This window comes from Rattus norvegicus, chromosome 5 (assembly GCF_021556685.1).
Source record: "Rattus norvegicus strain SHRSP/BbbUtx chromosome 5, alternate assembly SHRSP_T2T, whole genome shotgun sequence".
NCBI classification, from domain to species: domain Eukaryota; kingdom Metazoa; phylum Chordata; class Mammalia; order Rodentia; family Muridae; genus Rattus; species Rattus norvegicus.
Window position 1 is genome coordinate 159,774,802 of NC_141538.1, and position 21,732 is coordinate 159,796,533.

At 52.6% G+C, this 21,732-nt stretch overlaps 1 protein-coding gene across 7 annotated transcripts in view; it reads right to left on the reverse strand.

The window, feature by feature from the left end:
- Positions 1-633: 633 nt before the first annotated feature.
- Positions 634-21,732, reverse strand: part of Spen (spen family transcriptional repressor) — a 70,177-nt gene continuing 49,078 nt past the window's right edge. For 2 of the 7 annotated variants that reach the window (XM_087551233.1, XM_087551229.1), the window contains 9 exons: positions 21,249-21,374; positions 20,784-20,897; positions 18,947-19,060; positions 16,985-17,085; positions 3,797-11,909; positions 2,847-3,347; positions 2,526-2,720; positions 2,132-2,290; positions 635-1,801 (listed from right to left, as the gene is read on the reverse strand). In XM_087551233.1, the coding sequence (XP_087407359.1) occupies positions 1,670-1,801; positions 2,132-2,290; positions 2,526-2,720; positions 2,847-3,347; positions 3,797-11,909; positions 16,985-17,085; positions 18,947-19,060; positions 20,784-20,897; positions 21,249-21,374 (9,555 nt within the window). In that variant the 3' untranslated portion in view covers positions 635-1,669. 7 annotated transcript variants of the gene reach the window in all.

Below are 21,732 nucleotides of genomic sequence, written 5' to 3' on the forward strand. Positions count from 1 at the left end.
GGAACGGGTGCCTATACAGCTGACAGTTTAATAGTAACTCGGGGACCATGCTTCCTGGGATGGCCCGCTGTCCCTCGTGGGAAGTGGACCCCATACTGTACAAGTTATTTAGGGTGTGGGCGGCAGGCACCCTGTGGCTTGACTTGCCCGGATGCAGCCAGAGCAATGCAGGTACAGGACACTGGCTGGCTTCCCAGTAAAGTAGGGCCTAGTACCTGCTTGACCATGCCCAGGCAACTCAGCGCCATGCCGAGCCAATGCCGACTTGCTGCAGTGTGCTACCAGGCTGGCAAGGAGACAGGAGGGGAGCAGCCAGCTCCAACTGGACAGGCCTGCTTTGTAGTCCCCACTGCATCCCCCAGAGAATGCTCGGTGCTCTAGCTCCTTCTTGAGGCGGGCACAGGATTAACAGCCGCAGGAATAGTGGGCTCCTTGCCAACTACCAGGAGCCTGGCCCGGGGAGGGGAGAAGGCACCAGCAGGGGCAGGGGCTTGCAAGGGGGTGGAGAAAGGGTCTCTGTATGTGGTCTGGGGCGCCTACCCAGTGGCCTAGGCTGAGCACAAGGCAAAGTTTAGGTAGCAGACAGGGTCCTTGTTCGCAGCTCCCAGAGTGACAACCACCTTCACACGTGAAGTGTTTTGTATTTTTTAATAAAGTTTGTAATCCAATGGACACACAGAACAAAACTGCGCTGAGGAAAACAGTTTCATAAATTAATAAGTGTTAGGAGTCAGGGAGAGGTCCGGTCACAGGAGAGGGAGTGGAGTGGCCAGGTCTTTGTACAGGTGCTGTGACTCTTCTATGTTGCAGGACAGGACCCGTGCAGTGACGACGCACTTATACAAATGAGTGACGGTACAAAGTCTGAGTATGAAAATAAGATTTTCTTTGAAAACACATTTTTGGCACAGATTAAAAAAAATGTATGTCAGGGAAATTTGATTTAAGTCAGTATTATATATATTTATATATATTATATATTTATATATACACACCCCAAGTTCTGCACATCCGACCAAGAAAGAAAATCCTTCTGTTCGCTTTTACTCAACTGTAAACTGTACATCCGGTGAGTTGAAGGTGGCGGCGGCGGCGGCGGCAGGAGAATTAAGAAAGATGACTGTCTGATGAGCAGGGTAAGGGAGGAGGAGGGGATGGGGCAAAAACCCAATGAAATGTTCCTGACCCCAAGGTTTCAGCACAAGTCCCAAGTCCTGCATGAGTCCACGGCGTGCTCAAGTACACGGCCAGAGCATCGCAGCCCGTGTTGACTTGCGAGTCACTAACTTAGTGCAAAGGCTGATCCATTCTGTTTAACAAAACAGAAGAATCCCACAGCCCGGTTCCTTTTCTCCAGGTGAGGAGAGAAACCCAGCCCCTAAGGTTTCTGCGAGTCCATGGGTCGGTGGTCTGTCCTGGGCGAGAATTTCATGTAAACATACAAGCAGCACCACCCCCAGAGGAGGTCGATCCATAGAGCTGGGCGGGCACGAGGGCGAGGGCAGCTGGTGGCGCCTGGCAGTCTGCCCCTCAGCAGCTTCCCCTCTGCCTGGCTGGGTTGTCCATGGTTCTGTCCTGTGTTCATTTTTTTATTTTATTTTATTTATTTATTTATTTTTTTGCAGCAGAGCCTCAGGAAAACGCCCTGAGGTGGCGACCATTCGGAGCCTCACACTGAGGCAATGACAATCATGAGGTGGGGAGAGATGTTGGAGATGCTGGCAAGGAGGTCAGGGGCCAGCCGGGAGAGGTGGCTCTCGGAGAACTCACAGGGTGGGAAGATCTGCAGCACATAGGCGGGCTGGGGAAGGAGAGAGAGAGTGGGAACCACCATCTTCCGTGACCCTCCCACCCCGCTTGTGCCTGGTAGGCAGGGCATCAGGGCTTGGTGCCATGTTACCAGCTCTACAGTTCAAGGTGTACACTACCCCTCCCTCAGCTGTCCCCTAGCCCCCCTCTCCAGGATGGGCAATTGGTGGCCATTACCCATGTTACTTACATGCCCACCTCCTCTAGCAACTCCTGGGGTATTCTGGTTAGTACGAGAATATCCACCCTATCTGGTAGACCAGCCCTCCTGCCCTGCCCTAAACCGGTTCTACTTGGGGGTAGGATAGGACAATGGACCAACCTGATTGGAGCCAGGATTGGGGACATTGATAATCCCTGCTGCTTGCTTGGCCTGCAGGTAAGTGATAAAGGCAGCCTTGAGGGACTCGGTCTGGCTTACGACATCCTCCTGGTCACGGCCACAGGGCAGAGCCAGCAACAGGCAGTAGTCTGTTTCCACCTGCAGCAAAGGGGAATGGTTAGGGATCTCCTGACTAGCCAAGGTGCTCTATCTAAGATGGCTGTCACAACACGTGTGTGCCCTGAGAGCATGTGCGTGCGAGCGCTCTCGCGGTCCTGAGGTCTCTACCCAAGCAGAGCTTCTCTCACTGTCTGCTTCCAGAGTTGTCGCTGCTGTGTCTTCTTGTCCCTCCCTCCCTGTGAAGTGCATGGGTGTTTACCCGGCCCACACTTACTGTCATCCTCCTGGCAACTCCTTCCAGTTGCGAGGCCTCCAGTCGCATCCTTTGGGCGATCCGCAGCGGGGGGCCGCCTTCAGAGAGGGGCAGGGAGCGGTGAGCCAGGACGTTGTTGCCAGAGACAAAGTGGAGCTGCACAGCAGCTGTGTCGTTCTTGAGGGCCAGCAGGCCCTGCCACACGATGGGGTACTTCTGCTTAGCAGGACAAACAAGAGAAACAGGGTCACGGCTTGTCCAGCATGGCCCTCAGCAGCCTGCTGGTCTGCGTTAACACTTAGAACCAGGTCAGCACGTCTTGAGCAGCCTCTGCCATCTTACCTTCAGAAGCTGGACCATATCCACGGGCCTTTGTGGTGTCCCGTGTGGAGCAGAGTCTTGCTTTGGGGCTGGCTGGGCTTCAGCATGAGGCAGAGCCAGTCCGGGTGGGGTGCTCGTGCCTGAGTTTACGGGGACAAACAATGGCTGCTTTGGGGCAGCCTGAGAGGCAAGAGGGGTTGGGAGGTCCGGCTTCATGGCGACTGACACGGGGGAGGGATGGGCTGGTTGGGGGGTTTCCCCCGGTGCCCTCTGAGCCTGAGCATGTGGCTCAGACGGCCTGTTCGTGGGCATGGCTGGGAGGCGAGTCTGCTCTATCCCTCCTGTCTGTGTCCCCTTGGCTTCTTGGGAGACCTGAGGAATCTTGCCACTTGGTGGCTGGGCAGGCTGGCTGAGCTGGGAGGGCTGGCAGGGTGGGGCAGGTGGTACAGGCTGTGTGGACTGCGTAGATGGGGCAGGCTGTGCAGGCTGCGTAGACTGCAAGGGCTCACTTTCGGGGGGGCCCTGGAGTTGGGAAGAAGACAAAGGGACAGTCAGAACTGGCTGTACAAAAGCCCCTGCTCCCAACAAGAGCTCAGTGGGCCCAGAGAGAGGCACCTGTGTCTCACGGGTAGTGGAGCTCACCTCATGTTAAGAAGCACCGAACATACTTCTCACCCTACAGGTAGGAGCCCTTGCACAAAGTATCTGACCCACTCCCCACCTCGACTGTCCCCCTGCCTTTCTAAGGTCTATTTACTTCATGTTCCTGAGTACACTGTAGCTGTCTTCAGACACATCAGCAGAGCACCTCGGATCCCATTACATATGGTTGTGAGCCGTCATGTGGTTGCTGGGATTTGAACTCAGAACCTCTGGAAGAGCAGTAGTGCTCTTAACTGCTGAGTCATCTCTCCTATCCCCCAAACTTACTTTATTGAGATCTACAGTGTCCCGGAACCTGGCTTCCTCACCTGGGCCGAGGTCTTGGTCCTGGAGGGTAGGTTGATGGAGGAGGCGACAGGAAACTGAGTATGTGTGAGCTGAGCAGGGGCGTGGTAGGTACGGATGTCGCCATACCTATACTCTTGGAACAGCTCCCCGCTGGAGTGCACAATCTGCACCCCGTGGGTTACCACCACAGGCGGGGTCAGAGGCAGCCCCTGAAGCTGGCTGCTGGGGGTGACTGTGAGAATTCGGGCCTCACCATGAGGGGGTGGGGCAGGGGTCGGGACAGGGACAGGGACCGGGACGGGGGCTGGAGCTGGGACTGCTTTGGCATCTGAAGTCTTAACCACTTCTTTCACCAGTTGCTGGGGGGCCTTGCTGGCTGGTGGCACCTTCACCACGCCCTCTGTGGCCCTGGGCTGTTCACTGACAGCAGTCACATGTGGATGCACCATGATCCGGACGTCTCGGGGCACGGTGTATGGGTGTAACCGGTACTCGGACTGCATGACCAGCACTTCTGACTGCACAGGGGCTGCAGCTCGAGCCACAGGGAGGTGGTAGTGAACTTCTTCCTCGGGAGGGTGCTGTGTGGCCAGCGCGGGCACAGCAGTTGTGGCTGGCTGGGGCGTGCTCACACGCTGTGGGGCCCTTGCTTCTATCTGTTGGGGCTGCAGAGGGGCCCGAGGAGAGTGCAGGGTCTCTGGCCGGATGCTGTAGGTGATGCTGGGCAAGGTGGGTGTGCTCATTCTCACCTCGCCTTGGGACAGGTGACCGAGAGACACGGTCTGAGTGATGCTGTGGGGGGGCATGATGACAGACTGCTCTGGGTGTATGCTGGAGATGAACTGTGGCACTGGAATGCCTGCAGCCAGCATGACAGTTGCATTGGTGGAAAGCGCTGTGGATGTCGTGCTGCTGGGATGGCAGGCCCTTGGGAATGGGCCTGGTGTAGGCCCAGCGGGTCGAGGAGAATGAGTATCTGGTTTTGTGGTTGCCAAGTGGGCAATGGTTCGATCTGCTGGGTTGCTGGGTCCGGAAGGAACATGGTTCACTTCGGCCGGCAGTTTGCTGGGAAGGGCAGGGGGGTGGTGGGGAGTGAGGGTGGGCCCCAGGTTAGCCGGCTGAAGGACCTTGGTCTCTATTTTCAGAGTGACAGGGTCAGCAAGTTTCTTGTTAGTGGTGACGATGCTTGGGGTGAGGACAAGCTGGTTGTGAACCAGCACTGGGGGTGTGTTGATGCCCTGGGTGAGAACCTTCACTGTGCCCCCCTGGGTGACAGGGGTGGACACGGAGAGGTGAATGGGCTCGGGCTTCTCCAAGGATGGACGGTCGGTCTTCACAGAGGAGATCACGGGAGAGGCATTGTATGTCTGGGCAGTCAGGACCAGGGTAGAGTGGGCAGCCACGTTTGCAAAGGCAGAAGGGGTCTGAGGGCCTTTGGGTGCAGCCTGGGTCGGGGTGACGGAGTCGGCTTTCACCTGGGACTTCGATACTGACTGCTGGAACTCGATGTCCATTGCACTGGCCGGAGGGATCTGGCTGATCTTAGCACTGATGCGCTGAGGGCCTTCCGTCTTCTGTCCTGAGTAGCTCAGGAGCACGACCCCTTCTGAAGTATTCACACGCAGCCCTGCGCCAGAGCCTGTGTCTGCTGGGCGGTCATCGATGACGGACATTGACCCAGGGTGGAAGCGGCTGTTCTCGTTGCTGCTTGACCTCTGCTTGCCCTTTGCTGCTGGGGCAGGCACTGCACCCGACATGGCTGCTGTGCCTGTAGTGGCAGTCACACCACAGGCAGCAGTCACGGTACCAGGGGCAGCGCTCACTGTGCCCACCGTGGCACTCACTGGAGTGGTCAGGACGTTGACAGGACCGGTGAGGACATTCACGGGCCCCTTTAGGAGATTCACAGGCCCAGCAGGGGTGCTCACCAAACCTTTCAGGGTGGCTACAGAGCCCTTCACAGGCCCCTTTAAGGCATTCACTGGGACCAGAGAGACATTCACCAGGCCAGTTAGGGCGCTCACCAGGCCGGTCAGGGTCTGCGGAGCCGGCTTTGCCAACGTTATCTTCTGTGAGTTCTCCAGGTCGATGCTAACAGGCATCCGGCTAATAACTGATGTGATTTTAGGGGCGATGACAGGGGCCACCTTCTCTTTGTCAGCAGCGACTGGAACCTCTGAGGCCTGTGTGTCGGCATGTGGTACTGCGGCTGCTACCTTCTCTTCTGAGGGAGGGCGCTTAGGTTCACAGGGAGGGGCCGGCGCCTCCTGCAGACGAGGGGCACTCACAGGCTCTGCAATGGCCGCAGTGACACTTGTGGAAGTAACATCTGTGGCAGACACATATTTGGGGTCCATGAGGATCTTCCTCAGTGTACTGGAGCTAGTGTCTACATCAGAAGCCTTTGTGTCTGGGGGAAGAGCCGGTGAGGGGGCAGACTGAGCCCGAGGCTCTTCCTGTCTTGTGATCCACTCTGTCACCTTAGGAGGGGGACTCTGATGTGGGACTCCCCCAGGGATGACAGGAGGTGGGAGCTTTGCTATGGTCACTAAAGGAATTGTGGGTGGAGGTATGCTGGAGTCACTGGGTGGGGTCACTGGATCACTTTCGATGATTGAATGCACCTTGAACCTGGCTTGGGGTTCATCATCCACCAGTGCTGGCTGTGAAAGGGGGGGCAGGTCAGGGGGGGCAGGGGTTTTGCATGGAGTCTTTTCTTCAACACTGTTTTCCTGGGACAGACTCTCAGCAGGTGGGGTCTTGCTGGGGTCAGAAGTGCACTCCCTGAGAGGGGAGTGAGGCTTCTCACTCTGCTTTTCTTCCTGGGGCTCTTCTGGGGGTGCTGCTGCCACCACCACCTCAGCCTCAGCGGCAGCGGCAGCGGCGGCGGCGGCGGCAGCAGCAGCAGCAGGGCTCTCACTTTGTGGCTGCTCAGCCTCAGAGGCACGAGTCTCTGTGGCAGCGGCCACTTTCTTGTTAACGTTCCTTTTCCGGCGTGATCGTGTCGTCTTTTGGCGCCCTTTGTCTTTCCGGGGAGGAGTGACTGCCACTTTAGCCTCCTTGGCTTGCTGCACAGAGTCACTGCTATTTCCTCTGGCTTCCTTGGTGTCCGCAGAGCCTGCTGGTGGGTCCGAGGCACTGGCTTCTTGGGCAGAAGACTCTGTTGCTGCCTCTGTCTCCAAGATTCCTGGTGTGGCCTCGTGGGGCCCTGGCTCCATTCCTTCCTGGAGATGTGTCTGAGATCCTGGGGGGACAGAGGGAGAAGCAGAGAAGTTTTCTGGCTCTCCAGAGCTGTCACTGATGATGGAGCCAATGGCCGCAGCCAATTCAGTTTCGCTTGCCTGGTGTGCCGGCTTGTGGCCATCCTCAGCGGCGGGCTCTTCAGACGCGGCTGTGGCTGTGCCCTTGTCAGCTGCAGCAGCTGAGGGCTCGGCCACCTTTGCAATGTTCTCCACAGCCTGCTGCAGCTCCATCTGCTTGGTTAGCTGCCTGGCTTCTGGGGACACCGTGGAGGCAGACACACTTTCCTTCTCTGCTTCCTTGTCAGGGTCGGCTGGGTTGTCTGCCAGCTGAGGAGAGACGCCACTTCCCTCCAGGGGGCTCTCGTTTTTCTCAGGGGAGGCGGCCACAGGCTCTGCCTCCTTGTCTGCTGCCTGCCTGGCCATCTCCAGACTTTTCAGATGTGCAGCTCTGTCCATCCCTGACCTGGTGCTACGAGCACGGCCTCTCTTTGATTTGTAGGTTTTCTCTGGAGGTTTTCTCTCTACCTCAACTGGGAAGATGTCAGGCCCGTCTTTGTCTGTGCTGGGGTCTTTCCTGTCGCGCCTTGTCTCACTTGCTGCTTCTCTATCGCCCCTGGCCTTAGCGTTCCCTTCTCTCGCGCTCACCTGGGCAGTGGCCTCAGCGGCCTCGGCCCTGTGCTCATTCCGCCCCCTTTTCCCTTGGGGCCCACCTGTAGCTGCCAATTTTTGAGACCTGGGAGACCTCCGCCCCTCAGCAGGCCTGGGTGTGTCTGCTGGTTCTTTTCTTTCCTGCTCACCGCCCTCTTCGACACGCCGGCGCGTTTTAGGAGGCCTTCCCCTCCGAGGGGTGGCGGGAACTACCACAGCCTCCTGCAGCTCCCGCTCCAATCTCTTCCTGGTCACTCTGGGTTGCTCAGTAGGCTCTTTGGCTGGAGACCGGCTTTCGTGGTCACCCATGGTGGCGTAAACACTCCTTACATTTCGGCGCCTGGTTCTGCTGAGAGGCAAGCTAGGCTCAGGGTGCTCTGTGTCGCCCCCAGAGCTTTTAGACGCAGTCCTCGTGACCTTGTCTGCCTCCATCTTGAGTTCTAACAGCTTCTGTGCTTCTCCACGAGGAGAGCTGGACCGCTTCATCTTCTCCCGGTCTATCCTCTCGCTCTTCCTGGTGACAGGCTTCTCCACGATGCTTGCGGCAGCTGCCGGGACTGATGTCTTGGAACGCTTGCTTTTGGTCGTCTTCCGGTCTTTTGCTGTGACGGGAGGACTGGCTTCCACATCCTCAGAAGCTGGGGGCTGAACTTCAGGCACGACTTCGGCTTTCTCAGTGGCGTCAGGTTCAATGCTTGCAGTTGTTTCTGGCCTCTCCACTTTAGGCTCTTCAGCTTCTTCACACCTCTGAGTCAGTTTTGAAGGGGGCTGGGGACTGCTGGGTTTGGGGTCTGCACTGCTCTCTACCTGGGAAACTGTGGTTCCGGGAGTCAGAGGCTCGGCGTCCACACAAGGGACAGTGTCAGTAGTTGTGCTTTCTGGAGGAGTGGAGGCTACCACAGCAGTGCTGTCATGGCTGTCCTTTCCAGGGGATAAGTCCACCTGCTTGCGCTGTTCCACGGATTCAGAAGGCGGCTCAGACACAAGCTTTGTTTCTTCCAAGACAGGAGTGGGCTCCTCGGGCCTCTCTCCTGCCAGTGAAGGAGCCTCTGATGTTTCCTCAGCCTTCTCTGCTGCTGTTGCTGCTGCTGCTGCTGCTGCTGCTGCTGCTGCTGCGGCGGCGGCGGCGGCGGCTGCTGCTGCTGCTGCTGCTGGTGGCGGTGGTTCTGGCGTCACAGCGGTGATGGCAGGAAGTGCAACGGAAACAGGGGCTTTGGGCTCCGGCTCTTTAGTCTCAGTGGTGGGTTCTGGAGTCTTGGGAGTCTCTGGACCCTCCTGTTTCTCAGTCTCTTTGGGCTTCTGGTCCTTCTCCTTCTCCTTCTGCTGCATCCGAGTGAGCTCCATGAATCTGCTATGGAACAGAACCACTGGCTCCTGGACTGAGTCACTTGTGCTGTTCGCACCCTCAGATGCCTGCCTGCCGTACAGCCGCCCGGGAGGGAAGTCAGACTCCTCGCTCTTTCTCTCAAGGTGCTGCAGCCGCCTGGAATCTTGTTCAAAGATGGAGCTGTGTAAGAACCGAGAGGCAAATAACTCCTGCCGCTCCTGCTCCTCTTCCCTGTGCTCGTCCTTCTTGTCGTCCAGTTTCCCCTCTGAGTCCGTCCTGATTTTCTTCTTCTTCATGTACCAGGATGGAATCGGTCTTGGGGCGGAGTCAACCTTCTCTTTATCTTTGTTGTCTCGAAAATTAGCAAAGCGGGAGCCCCAGTCGAGGAAAGACCAGTTTTCTTCACGGGAGGACGAGAGGGATTTGGCTCTTTCAAGCAAAGCCTTAGTGTCTGGTGTGATTGTCTTATCCAGTGCAAAAGAATAAAATTTATTTCTTTCTAAAGAACTAGAGAGTCTGTCATCTCGGTCACGTAGTTTATGGTCTCTGTCCCTCAATAAAAAAGACAGCCGAGGGCTGTCGTAGAAGCTGGAAGCTCTGGGTGACTGGGCTCTGTGCTCGGCGTCCTCGTCAGAATCAGAGGGCACCTCGCCAGGCTCCAGATCGCGCACACACCTCTTTCGCAGGCTGTCTCTTTTAATTATGCTGTTTGGGAAACTGACATCAAAGCGGCTGGGGTCCTGTTTCATCTGAGGGTCCCAACGGTTTGGCTCACCTTCAGAACTCAAGACAGACAGCTTTATTTTGGCCATGTCTGCTGCCTGTTCTCTCTTGCCAGAATCATAAGGAGTACATCTGAACGGGTCTTCTCTCACTGCTACATTAGAATAGGGGAGACCTTTGTCATCCACTCTAGGGGACCCTTTCACTGACATTAACCTAGGCGAGCCTATGGGATCATCATCTTCATGAAAGGAGCCGTGGTGGACGCCGGGGGAACAGCTGGTTCTTTCCGAGTCCTCGCTGATCTGCCGTGAACTTCGGTAATTTCTCTCTCTTTTGGTACAGATATCGAAATCCACGTGATCTGTCCTTCGCTTTTTGCTGGGCGGGGAGTCGTCGGTGACATCCTGAGGGGGCTTGCCCACCTCGTGCACAAGGCTGCGCCTTTCATACTCATCCACATCTTTCTTGGGGCTGCCGAACTTCTCAGACTTTGCTATCTCCATCTCCATCTGCTGCTTCCGGCGACTCTGCTCCATCTGCTTTCGGTAGCTCTGCGTGTGATCGATGTCAATGCCAAGTTTCTCCTCAGCATTTACTCCATGAGGCTTCTCCTGGCCTGCTTTGTGCTCCACTGGATCCTCGCGAAGCCGGCAGTAGTTTTTCCTCACTTCCTCCTTCTCGGGCCCTTGGCTATCCAGGAGCTGTAGCTGTTTGAGCCGAGGTTTTGAGGGCATGACCTTTTTGGGCTGGGCTTCCTGGGTCTCCACAGATCCATGTACTGGTTCTCCCAGGGCTGCGTGGACATCTGAGCTAGGCCGAGAGCCAGACCCCGCAGAGACAGCAGCAGGTTCCTGGCAGTCTTTGGGGCTGAGGGTTGAATTAAGTCTCTCCAGCTTGGTTTTTTTTGACTCCCTTTTAAGGATTTCTTTTCTCACAGGCTTCCTTTCAGACTCTCCTTCCCTCAGCAAAATACCATCCCTCGGTGTGTCAGGCTGCTTCTTTAACAGCGCTCGAGTGTCCTCTGCCTCAGGGCTGGTTTTCCTGACCTCTGGTCTTGGCTTTTCTACTTTCAGGCTGGAATCTGCAAAGCGCCTTTTCCTTGCTTCAAGCTTCTCCAGGTCCAGGGCACTCAGCTCAGGCGCCTGTTCGGGCTTGAGGTGCTTCCTGAGCTTTGGCCTGCCCTCCTTATCCACAACCTCTGCGTGGCTTGAAAAAGCCTTTTCCCTCAGCGCTTTCCCCCTGGCAGCGTCCACCTTAGACGAGTCTGCCTTAGGAGGCTCCACCTGAGAAGCCTGGGACTTCTGGTCCAGCACTGAGGACTTGGCAGTGTCGTGAGCAAGCCTGGCTTTGAGCTTCTCTGGGGGCGGGTGGTCGATGACCTTACCCTCCTTTTCCTTTACTCGGGTCAAAACCACACAAGGCACCAGCTCCAGGCGGTTCTTGGCTGGCCCCTCCTTGTCAGTCCTGTCTCTGCTCAGTTTGGTGGAAGCCCGTGGTTTCTCAGGGCTCTGATCTCGGTCGTTCTCCTGCTCTGTTTCTGAAGACTGAGAGCTAGGGGAGTGCACCTTTCCTTTCCGTTTCTGCCTCTCGGGTTTGTCCTTCTCTACTTTCTCCTTGCGGATTACTCGCCTCTCCCTCTCCACCCGCTCAGCGTCAAAAATTCGTTCTTTATCTGTCTTTTCATTTTTTGTATAGCGCTCCAACCGTGCCTTCTCCAGCTTATCGTACCGTGGGGGAGACACCGAGCTGCAGCTTCCACTTCTCTCTGAGGACCGGCGGTACAGTCTCCTCTCAGAGTCACTCGGCAACCTCTCCGAATGTGCAGGAGACACCCCGGGACTCTGTGGGCGACGCAAGTGCACGGGACTCTGACTTCGCTCAATGGGCCTCCGCTCATGGTCTCGGTCAGATTCAAATCTCTCCCGTTCTCGCTCCCGCTCTCTCTGCCTATAGCTGTATTCCCGAATGTCTTGTTCATAAGGGTCGCTCCTGTATTCTCTGTACTCTCGAGGGTCATCATAGTATCGGGACTCGTAATACTCTCCTTGGTACGTCTCCCACTCCGAGTAAAGCTCTCTCCCTCGAGCTGGGTAGTCCCGCCTGGAGTCCTCAGGGTAGGCGCCCGGAGTACGGACATTTTCATAGTATGTCCGGTCTTGACTGTAGTCATAGGATCCTCTTCGCTCCTCTCTGACAAACATGAGAAAGACGACGTTAGCTCCTCTGTCTTCTTACCCTTGCAGCCCCCACCTCCACAATCCTAGCCCTCAAGACACAGAGGTAGGAGGAGGGCACTGAGACCTGGCTCAACTGTACAAGTTGCAGGAAGGCCTGCAGTGCACAGTCAAACTCTTACACCAGGATCTCAGGAATCCTCAGTGTTTACTTAGTCACTTGGCCAATCGTAGGTGCCCAGCAGGATCTCCCAAGCCAAATGAAGCCATGAGGATTTAAGGCTGGCCGCCTAAATAAAATTCTCATGTTTTCATTAAGCTCTGGCCTGCAACTCACTCTGTAGGCCAGGCTGGCTTCCAAGTCACAGAGACCCCCTGCTTCTGCCTCTGGGGTGCTGGGATTAAGGGAACAGTGCCGTAGCACTGACACTGACAGTTATACAAAAACTCAACATCACAAATAAATGGCACATGCTGGTTATGTAAGTTCCCAAAGAGTGTCTCACCTGGAACTCTAGTTCCAGGGATCAGATGCCTCCTTCTGATTTCCTTGGGCACCAGAGATATCCGGTGCACAGACTAAAATGCAGGTAAAACACTCGGTGCATAAAATAAAGGAACATGCAAGCAGATCTCTGGGTGTCGGAGGCCAGCCTGGTCCACAAAGCAAATTCTAGGCCACCGAGATTATATAGTGAGATCCTATCCCCCCAAAACAACAATAAAAAATAAATGTTTGTTGGTGGTGGTTTTGTTGTTTCAAGACAGGGTTTCTCTGTGTAGCCCTGGCTGTCCTGGAATTCACTCTGTAGATCAGGCTGGCCTCAAACTCACAGAGATCTGCCTGCCTCTGCCTCCCGAGTGATTGTATGTTAAAACAGTATCTTCTCTCCCCCCACCCACCCCTCTCTCTCTAATATATGCTTCACAGCTAGATATGACTGAGCAGTTAAAAGCATTTGTTCTCGGGCTGGAGAGACGGCTCAGTGGTTAGAGCACCGACTGCTCTTCCAGAGGTCCTGAGTTCAAATCCCAGCAACCACATGGTGGCTCACAACCATCTGTAATGGGATCTGATGCCCTCTTCTGGTGTGTCTGAAGACAGCTACAGTGTACTTATACATATAAAAAAAAAAAAAAAAAAAAAGCATTTGTTCTTGCACAGAGCCTGGGCTCAATGCCTAGTACCCACAAGACAGCTCATAACCATCTATTCCAGCCCCAGTGCTCTGTTCTGACTTAGCTGGGTACTGGGTGATGCACACTCACCCATGATGCACAGTTCACATAAAAATAAAACAAATCTTAAGAAATAAAAAGCTTCAACCTTTCTGTTTATTTAAAACTTTCCCAGCCAACAAGGCTGGCTTTGAGCACTCGGAGACGCTCCCTCCAGCCGCTTGCCCAGTGTACTAAGAACAAGAGTTATTCACGACGGAAACTGAGTGTGCTCTCACGAGAGGGACAGTGAATTATTCACATTCCCCAGCACTCCTCCTGGTTGTGTGTCTGATGTGTGTGATGTCTGAGGACATCTCTGCAGCCTCGGTCCTGCCTCCATCCAGCTTGCAGGGACCAAAGTCAAGCTCAGGCCTTCATGGCACGGGTCACACCTGCTGAGCGTCTCACTGAGAACCTAGAGAATGTTAAGTGGAAAGTGTCCCCAAGTGCCAAGCTCCTGAAAGCTTGACATCTAGGGTTTTAAAGCAAAGCATAAGCTCAGGTGGAGGCAGGAAGACCACAGGTTCAAGGTCAGCCTGTGGTACACAAAAATATGATGATAATCATACAATTCTACACGAAAGCAAGCGACTGTCACTTTTCGCTTTTAGAGTCCACATTACATAATTACAGACCAACAGTCCTCTTGGGTGTGAGGACACAACCCTGCCACCCCAGCTACCTGGAGGCTGAGGCAGGAGAATCACAGGTTCTAAGCCATCTTGGGTTGCAGAGTAAGCTCAAAGCCAATGAACTCAATGAGACCTGGAGATGCCACTGCCAAACCTAAGCTTTAATCCTCAGTGCTACCCACAACCAAGCAATCACTGATCAATCATCAGGCTCTGGCTAACAGCCAGCCTCGGCAAGCTGCTGTCTTGGGTGGGCGAGGCTCGTTCACTCTAGCAAGTGAACATCACCGACCGCACAGGCTTGGCCTTGCGAGCCTCACTCTCCCCAGCTCTTACAGCACTCTGGCTCACGGGAACACACTAATACAGATCAACAACACACCCGGGGCTGGATGTGGTGCTGAACACCTCTCGTGCCAGCACTTATTAGGAGGGAGAGAAAGGCAGGTCCCTGAAACTGAAGCCAGCTTTGTGTACACAGAAACTTCCAGACTAGTGAGGGTTACAAAGTAAGTAAGATACAAGAAAGAAGAAAGAAAGAAAGAAAGAAAGAAAGAAAGAAAGAAAGAAAGAAAGAAAGAAAGAAAGAAAGAAATTAAGAAAGAAAGAGAAAAGGGGTTGGGGATTTAGCTCAGTGGTAGAGTGGTAGTGCCTAGCAAGCGCAAGGCCCTGGGTTCGGTCCCCAGCTCCGAAAAGAAGAAGAAAAAAAAAGAAAGAAAAGAAGGAAAGAAAAGAGAAAGAAAAGAGAAAAAGCCCAGCATTCAGGAGACTCAGGAGGCAGAGGCAGGCGGGTCTCTGAGTTTGAGGCCAGCTTTTTCTACAGAGCAAGTTTCAGGACACAATAACACACACACACACACACACACACACACACACACACACACACACACACACACACAGGGGCTGATTTCTGCCCTTGATATCCTATGCTCAAGTGCGCGCGCGCACACGCACGTGGACAGACACGGCAACAACTTATTTTGCTGGGTCCGTGAATCTCACTAATTTCAGCAGGAAACAGAACAGAACATTGGGACGCATCAGCACGGTGGATCCACCCAAGGCTACTTGCCCTCCTCGCAGAAGGGAGGGCTCATCCTACTGAAAACGTGATGCCTTGCCTGTCAAGCAAGAACTTGTGGCAGTCAGGTTTGGAGAAAACTCTGTTCAAGTTAAGATAGGAAGACCTGTTTGACTATGTAAATTCATCCTGAAGCTTTCTGGGACTGGGCAAAGCTCAAAGTTCCTGCACGGGCGGGCAGGAACTGTGGGCAGAGCCGTCCTGTGACCTCGGTGATATAAAGTGACACGACTAAAGCACGTAGACGCATCTCAGTGGTCCTGTGCTTGCCTACTGATGCAAAATCTTGTGTTCCCGTGCCCAGCAGCAGGGACACAAACAAATCACCAAAAGCTCTCCGACCTGCAGTTACCACCTGAAACCAAGCCAAAGGGCTGCCTCCCAGTGGGAGACATGAAGAGCAAAAGGCATAGAACTCTGTGCAGGGACGAGCTCCATGGAACCAGTGCATGCGTGCTTGTGTGTACGTGTGTGTGTATTCCTGTGTGTGTGTGCGCAATCCTAAGGTGAATCATGGGAGTCAAGCATCTTTCCCAGAAGGCACCACCAACTCAGGGGGGGAGAGTTCCCCTCACTTTCTAGAGAGGGAAGGAAGGTCCTTGTCCGTGACTGTGAGGAATGCATTCCATGCCCAGTGACACCCAGGAACGAACCTCTCCCTCTGCTTCCTACAGTTGGAGATAAGTTCGTTAGAGGGAATAAATAACCATGGAAATGAACTGAGGAACAGAGCCAGAGCCTCACTAGAATTAGTGAGTCTTAATAGTACTATACAGAACCAACTCCTTTACTACATCACCCGACCCTCCCAAGACACTGCGGTTGAAATGTTTAATGTACACAGAGAAGACCAGAACAACTGCTCATGCCTCAAGTGCAACAAAGCCTCCAACAGGCGCTTCGCCTCGCCTTGCCCCTGCCCCGCCCTTGCCTCCGCCCCACCCTCAGGTAGAACTGCTTCAAGAACTGATATAATGACAGCATCCTAGGAAGCAGCTCAGCCAGCACAGTGAGGCCTGGCAAGGGTAAGGCCACGTCAGACACCCCCCCACTCCCCGCACACCTAAGTCAGGTGTAGCGCACACCACACACAGTGCACTTACAGTACACGTAGAGACCACGTTCAAGGTCATCCTCAGCTATAAAACAAGCCTGGGGCTAAGGCATGGCTTTATAAGACGTTCTCTCAAACAAACAAAACCCCAAATAATAAAACTATAACCAATGACTCCAAACCACTACCCTGGGAGCTGGGGCGGAGAACATTCTGTGCAGTTTGCTCTTCCTCTGATGGTAGAGGCCGTGACAGAGGCGCCCTCTGGCTCTCTGGCCTGCAGAATTGAACATTTCCGTGTCTTGCAGTTTGAATTCGGATCGATTTATGAGTGACTGTCAGAGTCGTAGCTTTTCAGTGTGGCAGTGGGGGTCGTTGTCACTGAGAAGCTCAGGAATTCAGTAACTTAGCAGGAAAGCCAGTTAGGAAAGGCCTCGAAGAGATCCTGCTGTGCGCTCCACCACAGCAAACCCGGAGCTGTGGCAGCACATGGGAGGCTCGTGCGGGGTTCTAGTCTCCAGGGTTCCAGAGGCCTTGACCTTCACTGTCTAAAGCCGTTGATGTGGGTGGGTGGGGTGTGGAACAAAAGCTGACACTCCAGGAGGCCAGCACAGACCAGCGTCTGCGAAAGCTCACTCTGGTATAAACAATAGTTTATCTAATCAACAGAAGGAAAAAATATCAAACATGGTATCACCATGACTAAAAAAATTGCTTACCTTCTGCACTGCCAAAATCACAGGTTTATAAGTGAATGATCTGACTTGCTCTATTTATAAGAGTCACACTTCACAAATCTTCCTAACAGAAGGGCACGCAGTGAGGACTGAGGCCAAGGACAGACAAGGTAACCCAACCTACTTCAACTACATAAAAACCAGATTTATAAAAATAAACCTTTGCTTTTTGTATGACACATTTAAAAATGCGTTTGGGGAGGGTAGGGCAGAAGCAGAAAAGAGAAAAACAAAATGTCAGGCTACATCAACGGGAGCCCGGGCCATTTTGGCAGGTCTGGGCTGCCAAAGGCACCGAAGGCTGGGCTGGCTCTGAGGTGCATCTCCAAGACCGATGGCTCAACACGAGACGGAAGAAACACCCACCTTCTTTCTGTTAACATTTCATAGAAGTCTCTCATGTCTTGACCAGACTTCTCCATGCAGTGATAAAATGCCAGTTGGCTTTCCCGGTTTGCAAAGTCCACCTTAAAACAAGAGAGAATTCATAATAAAGCCCATTACTATAGGATGAACATATTTAGAAAAAACATAAACAATAAATGATTTAGAAATTTCACATTTCAGCTTTGGAAAGTTTTTCAAGACAGTGTTTGTCTGTGTAGTCCTGGCTTCCTGGAACTCACTCTGTAGACCAGGCTGGTTTTGAATACAGAGCTCCTCTGGCCTCTGCCTCCTAGCGTTAGGGATAAAGGCAAACCAGTAACTGGTCTAATTTGAGACCCATGCCTAACACTGCCTGGGTGACAGGAACTGGAAGCTGGGTGGCCTAGAGAGCTAATGATTCCCTGCTCTCCTCAGAGCTGCCTAGTCCAGTCATCCTCAGAGAGACTGTGGCAGCTGATAGGAACAGCCGCAGAGAACCACGGCCTGCATGGCTCTGCAGAGTACTCCACTCCAAGAGTGTGTGATGGCCATGGGCTTGGTACACAGGGAACCTGGCGGCTGGACTGGGCATATCTTTGGCCTGTTTGCTCTTAAGCCCTCGGGTGAGGCTTGTGCCTGGGATCACAGTATCCTGTGCCATGCTTAGTGCTGTCACTGGGAGAGCTGCTCTTTTCTGTGGGGAAGGGAGGATTGGAAAGGGGGGTGGGGGGGTAAGCTGTGGTAGGGGTATATTGTATGAGAGAATAAATGAAAATTAAAAATAGTATTTTCTTTAAAAAGTGTGCTCTTGGGTTGGGGATTTAGCTCAGTGGTAGAGCGCTTGCCTAGGAAGCACAAGGCCCTGGGTTCGGTCCCCAGCTCCGAAAAAAAGGAAAAAAAAAAAAAGTGTGCTCTTCAATGCCCAGCCAACTTTGAAGTTTAGGAGAAAAAAAATTTTAAAATATAAAACCCTGAAATTTTATACAAATATTGACAGATAAGTTTTAAGATCCCAGAACCCAATCAGGAAGGAAGGAGTGAGAGGGATGAACTTGATGCAATTTCCAAACTGAGGAGAGAGGCCGAGACCAGATGTTAGCAGTCACAAGCTGGGGGCCAGCCACACAGCGAGACCTTCCCTCCCGCATGCCCAAGAGAGACACAGATCTTTTTCCCCTGCAACTCAAACGAGACAGAGAGAGAGAGAGAGAGAGAGAGAGAGAGAGAGAGAGAGAGAGAACACGAACACAAATCTCTCCCAGAACTCTGAGTTGGTGAATGGTGGGCAATCTAGTCTGCAGGTCAATTGTGGAGGGAACCATTACAACAGGACACAGAGGACAGCACGGCTCCAGTTACAGGCTGCCAAGCACCAACCTTATGTCCTGTTGCCAAAAAGTAATTCTATTTTAATCTAATCATTAGAGTTCTTAACGACATAATTATGCCAAACAGGCAATGAAGAGCAAGTTTTTATAAACAATAACACACACCCGCACACACACATACAGTCACAGGTATCTTCCTTTTGGAAGGGGACTGACTAAATGAGCCACAGCATTCACTCACTCACTGTAATGGGAAAAGGAGGGTCCTGCACCAAGAATACAGGTAAGAACACCAGACACTGAGGAGAGGAGAAGTGTGTGGAAGGGTGGAAGGGGCGGACAATGTATATATAAAATGTATAGGGAAGGCTCCAGGGCTGTGTCCACAAATAGCAACCATGAAAATCCTAGCGTGTCCCCTAACCCTGAGTCTTACAAAGCGCCCCCCACACTGGCCACCTATGGATGTAACTATGGGTAGAGAGAGGTCTGAGCAGACTTTTGTGAGGCTTCTGGTTTTTCTATTTTGTTTTGTTTTGTTGCTTCTAATGTCTGAGGCGTGTCATGCTATGTGGACCTCCGGATTAAGGTGTAGGGCACAGGAAGCCCCTGGCTTGTTAGTCACCGTGCACACCTTAATCTTATTCCCACCAATCTTCCTGCCCTTGGTCTCCCTGACAGCGGCTTGCGCGTACTCAATCTCGCTGTAGAGAACCAGAGCCAGGCCTTTCAAGCGGTCAAACACCACCTGCAAAAAACAAACAACAGCCAGTCAAGAGCTTGATCTGCTGGTGTGAGTGTCAGTCCCAACAAATCCTCAGTCACAGGACGCTACGAAGAAAAGTACTGCATTTAGAGTATTCCAGAAAAATGTGGGCTTTCCCAGAAGAGGCATGTCTTAATAAACACACCAAGTTCAGGGTGTAGAGACACAGGAATCGTGGTACTACTGAGGCTTCACATTTATCCAACCTTTGTTTTTCTATATTTTACTGTTTTTTTACTGTCTTTCTTGCACTGAGACCATTCTTCTATCTAAGGCTCAAAATGATGACAAGACCACAGAATTGATCCTGAGAGCCTTTTCCTGCTCTTTATGGGTGCTACCTGGCAAATACTGGTCAGGTGAAAATTTTGCTGAATGTACTTAAAAACATAGATCAAGCCGATGGACAAAACTCACACACTTGCCTAGTCCTGCACAACCCAGTGATCGGTCTCCAGCACCACAACAGAGCGGAGGTCAACACTGACTCCATTGTGGTTTGGATGTAAGTTCTCTTTCCCCGCTCCCTCCTCCAGCCCTGTGCTGTTATTACTTCAGACAGGGTCTTATGTGCAGCACGGGCTGGGCGGCACGGGCTGGGCAGCATGGGCTGGGCGGGCGCACTTGCAATTGTGGCAGTCCTCCTCCGAAGCCTACCTAACGCTGAGATTACAGCCAGGAGCCACCAGGTCTGGCCTCGAACCTGGCCTATGTGTGCCACAGAGTGTGTGTGGAGGTCAAAGGACAAATGCAGGTGCTAGCCCTTGCCTCCAACTCCTTTGCCACGGACTGTTGTATCTATGCCCCTAAGTCCAAACTGGATACCCAGTGACTGTCCCGGCCTCTCCTGACCCCATGGCCCATCCTGGAGGTGTGCTGAGACCGGACACTGCTGTGATCTCTGGCTTTTATGTGGCTTCTAAGGACTTGAATTCAGAAATCTCATCCCCTCAGATCACTCTCCAACTCTAGACTGGGTTTTCCTATTAGCAGTGGTGTGTGTCTGCATGAATGCTGTGTATAAGCTGGTAGGGACGCCACAGACATCGACGTAAGAGAACAACTGTGCACTGGGCTTTCTTACCACCTCAAGACAGACAGACACACACACTTCCTTCTGAGTCTGAGAGCTCTGCCTGCAAGTTTGTCTGCACAGAAAAGGGCGTCCCATTCCATCCCAACCGGTTGTGAGTCACACTGTGGGTGCTGGGAATTGAACTTATGACCCCTGGAAGGACAGTCAGTATTTGCCAAGCCATCTTCCCAGCCCCCTAAAATCCTATTTTATTTAACTATATAAAAAGGAGTTTAAGATTTTCTTAGAATCTTGCCTGTTTGGGAAGTAGCTTTATTGTTGATGATTTGCAGTGCTAGTGACTAAACCCAGAGCCGGGCCCAACGGACCATAAATCTAAATTTATTTTTTTTTAAAATGTGCAGGAGCCTGCAAAGCCCAGAAGAGTGAGCTGGATCTCTGGAGCTGGAGTCACAGACAGACAGGGCTGAGTCGCCTGGCCTGAGTGCTGGGAACTGAACTTGGGTCCTCTGGAAATGCAGTAAGCATTTTTAAGCACTGGGCTTCTCTGCAGACCCACTGAAGAGCATTTTAAGACATACATTATTGAAGAAAAGGGAAGGGGGACAAACAGAACGAGAGACCAAAGGACAGAGTACTAAGAAAACAAAGTCAAAAGCAAGCGCCTACCTTTACCACAGGCCCATATCGGCAGAAATGCCGTGTTAAATACTGATCAGACACGTTTGAAGAAAGCCCATCTAACCACACACAGTTGGTAGGCATGCTCTTTCCAAAACCCAGCTGAAATTAAAAGGGAAAATTCTATCACCAAGATCATAATTACTATCCAATTACAAAGTTACAAAAAGCCAGTCTTCTATAGAAATGCTGAACTGGTTGTGAGTGCCTGCATGCGTGCATGTGTGCGTGTATGCGTGTATGCGTGCAACGACCTGGGTCACTGAACCCAAGCGCTCACACATGCTAACATGTGTCACCTACCAAGGAGCCACACCCTTGACTGTTCAAATGTGTAAGTGTAGCTGTCCTTCCGCAGCCCTGGCATAGGGAGGTTCTAAAGTTCTAAAGAAAATCAATAGCAGTAAGCTATGACCCACAGATGGATGGATAGACGGACAGACGGACGCTCACCTTGAGCCGGTTATTCCCAAGGTACTCTCCGTCCATCTTCTTGATAGCCTTGCACACACTGGCAATGTCACAGTACTGCAGGAACGCATACTGAGGGACTCCGTTCACCTTCTTAATGTCTATGTCCTGGAAGAGCCAATCAACATCACTTAGCAATGTGCCAACAAAAAGCCAAGTCCTTGGAGAATGGTTATTTCTACAAGTAGTTCCTCAGTAACGTCTTAGATGGACCATGTATCCAGACGCACTGTAAACTGCAGGTATAATGACCTCACACCATGAAAGCCAATGCTCTTAAGCACCGGCTCATCTCTCCAGCCTCCCTTCCTCAAAAACAAACAAACAAACAAACAAACAAACAACAATTTAAAAAGCTATCTGAAATTATAAGTCTTTATTTCTTCTTGAAAAAGAGTCTATGGCTGGAGAGAAAGCTCAGTGGTTAAAAGCAGGCACTCGCTCCGCTTGTACAGGAGCCGAGTTC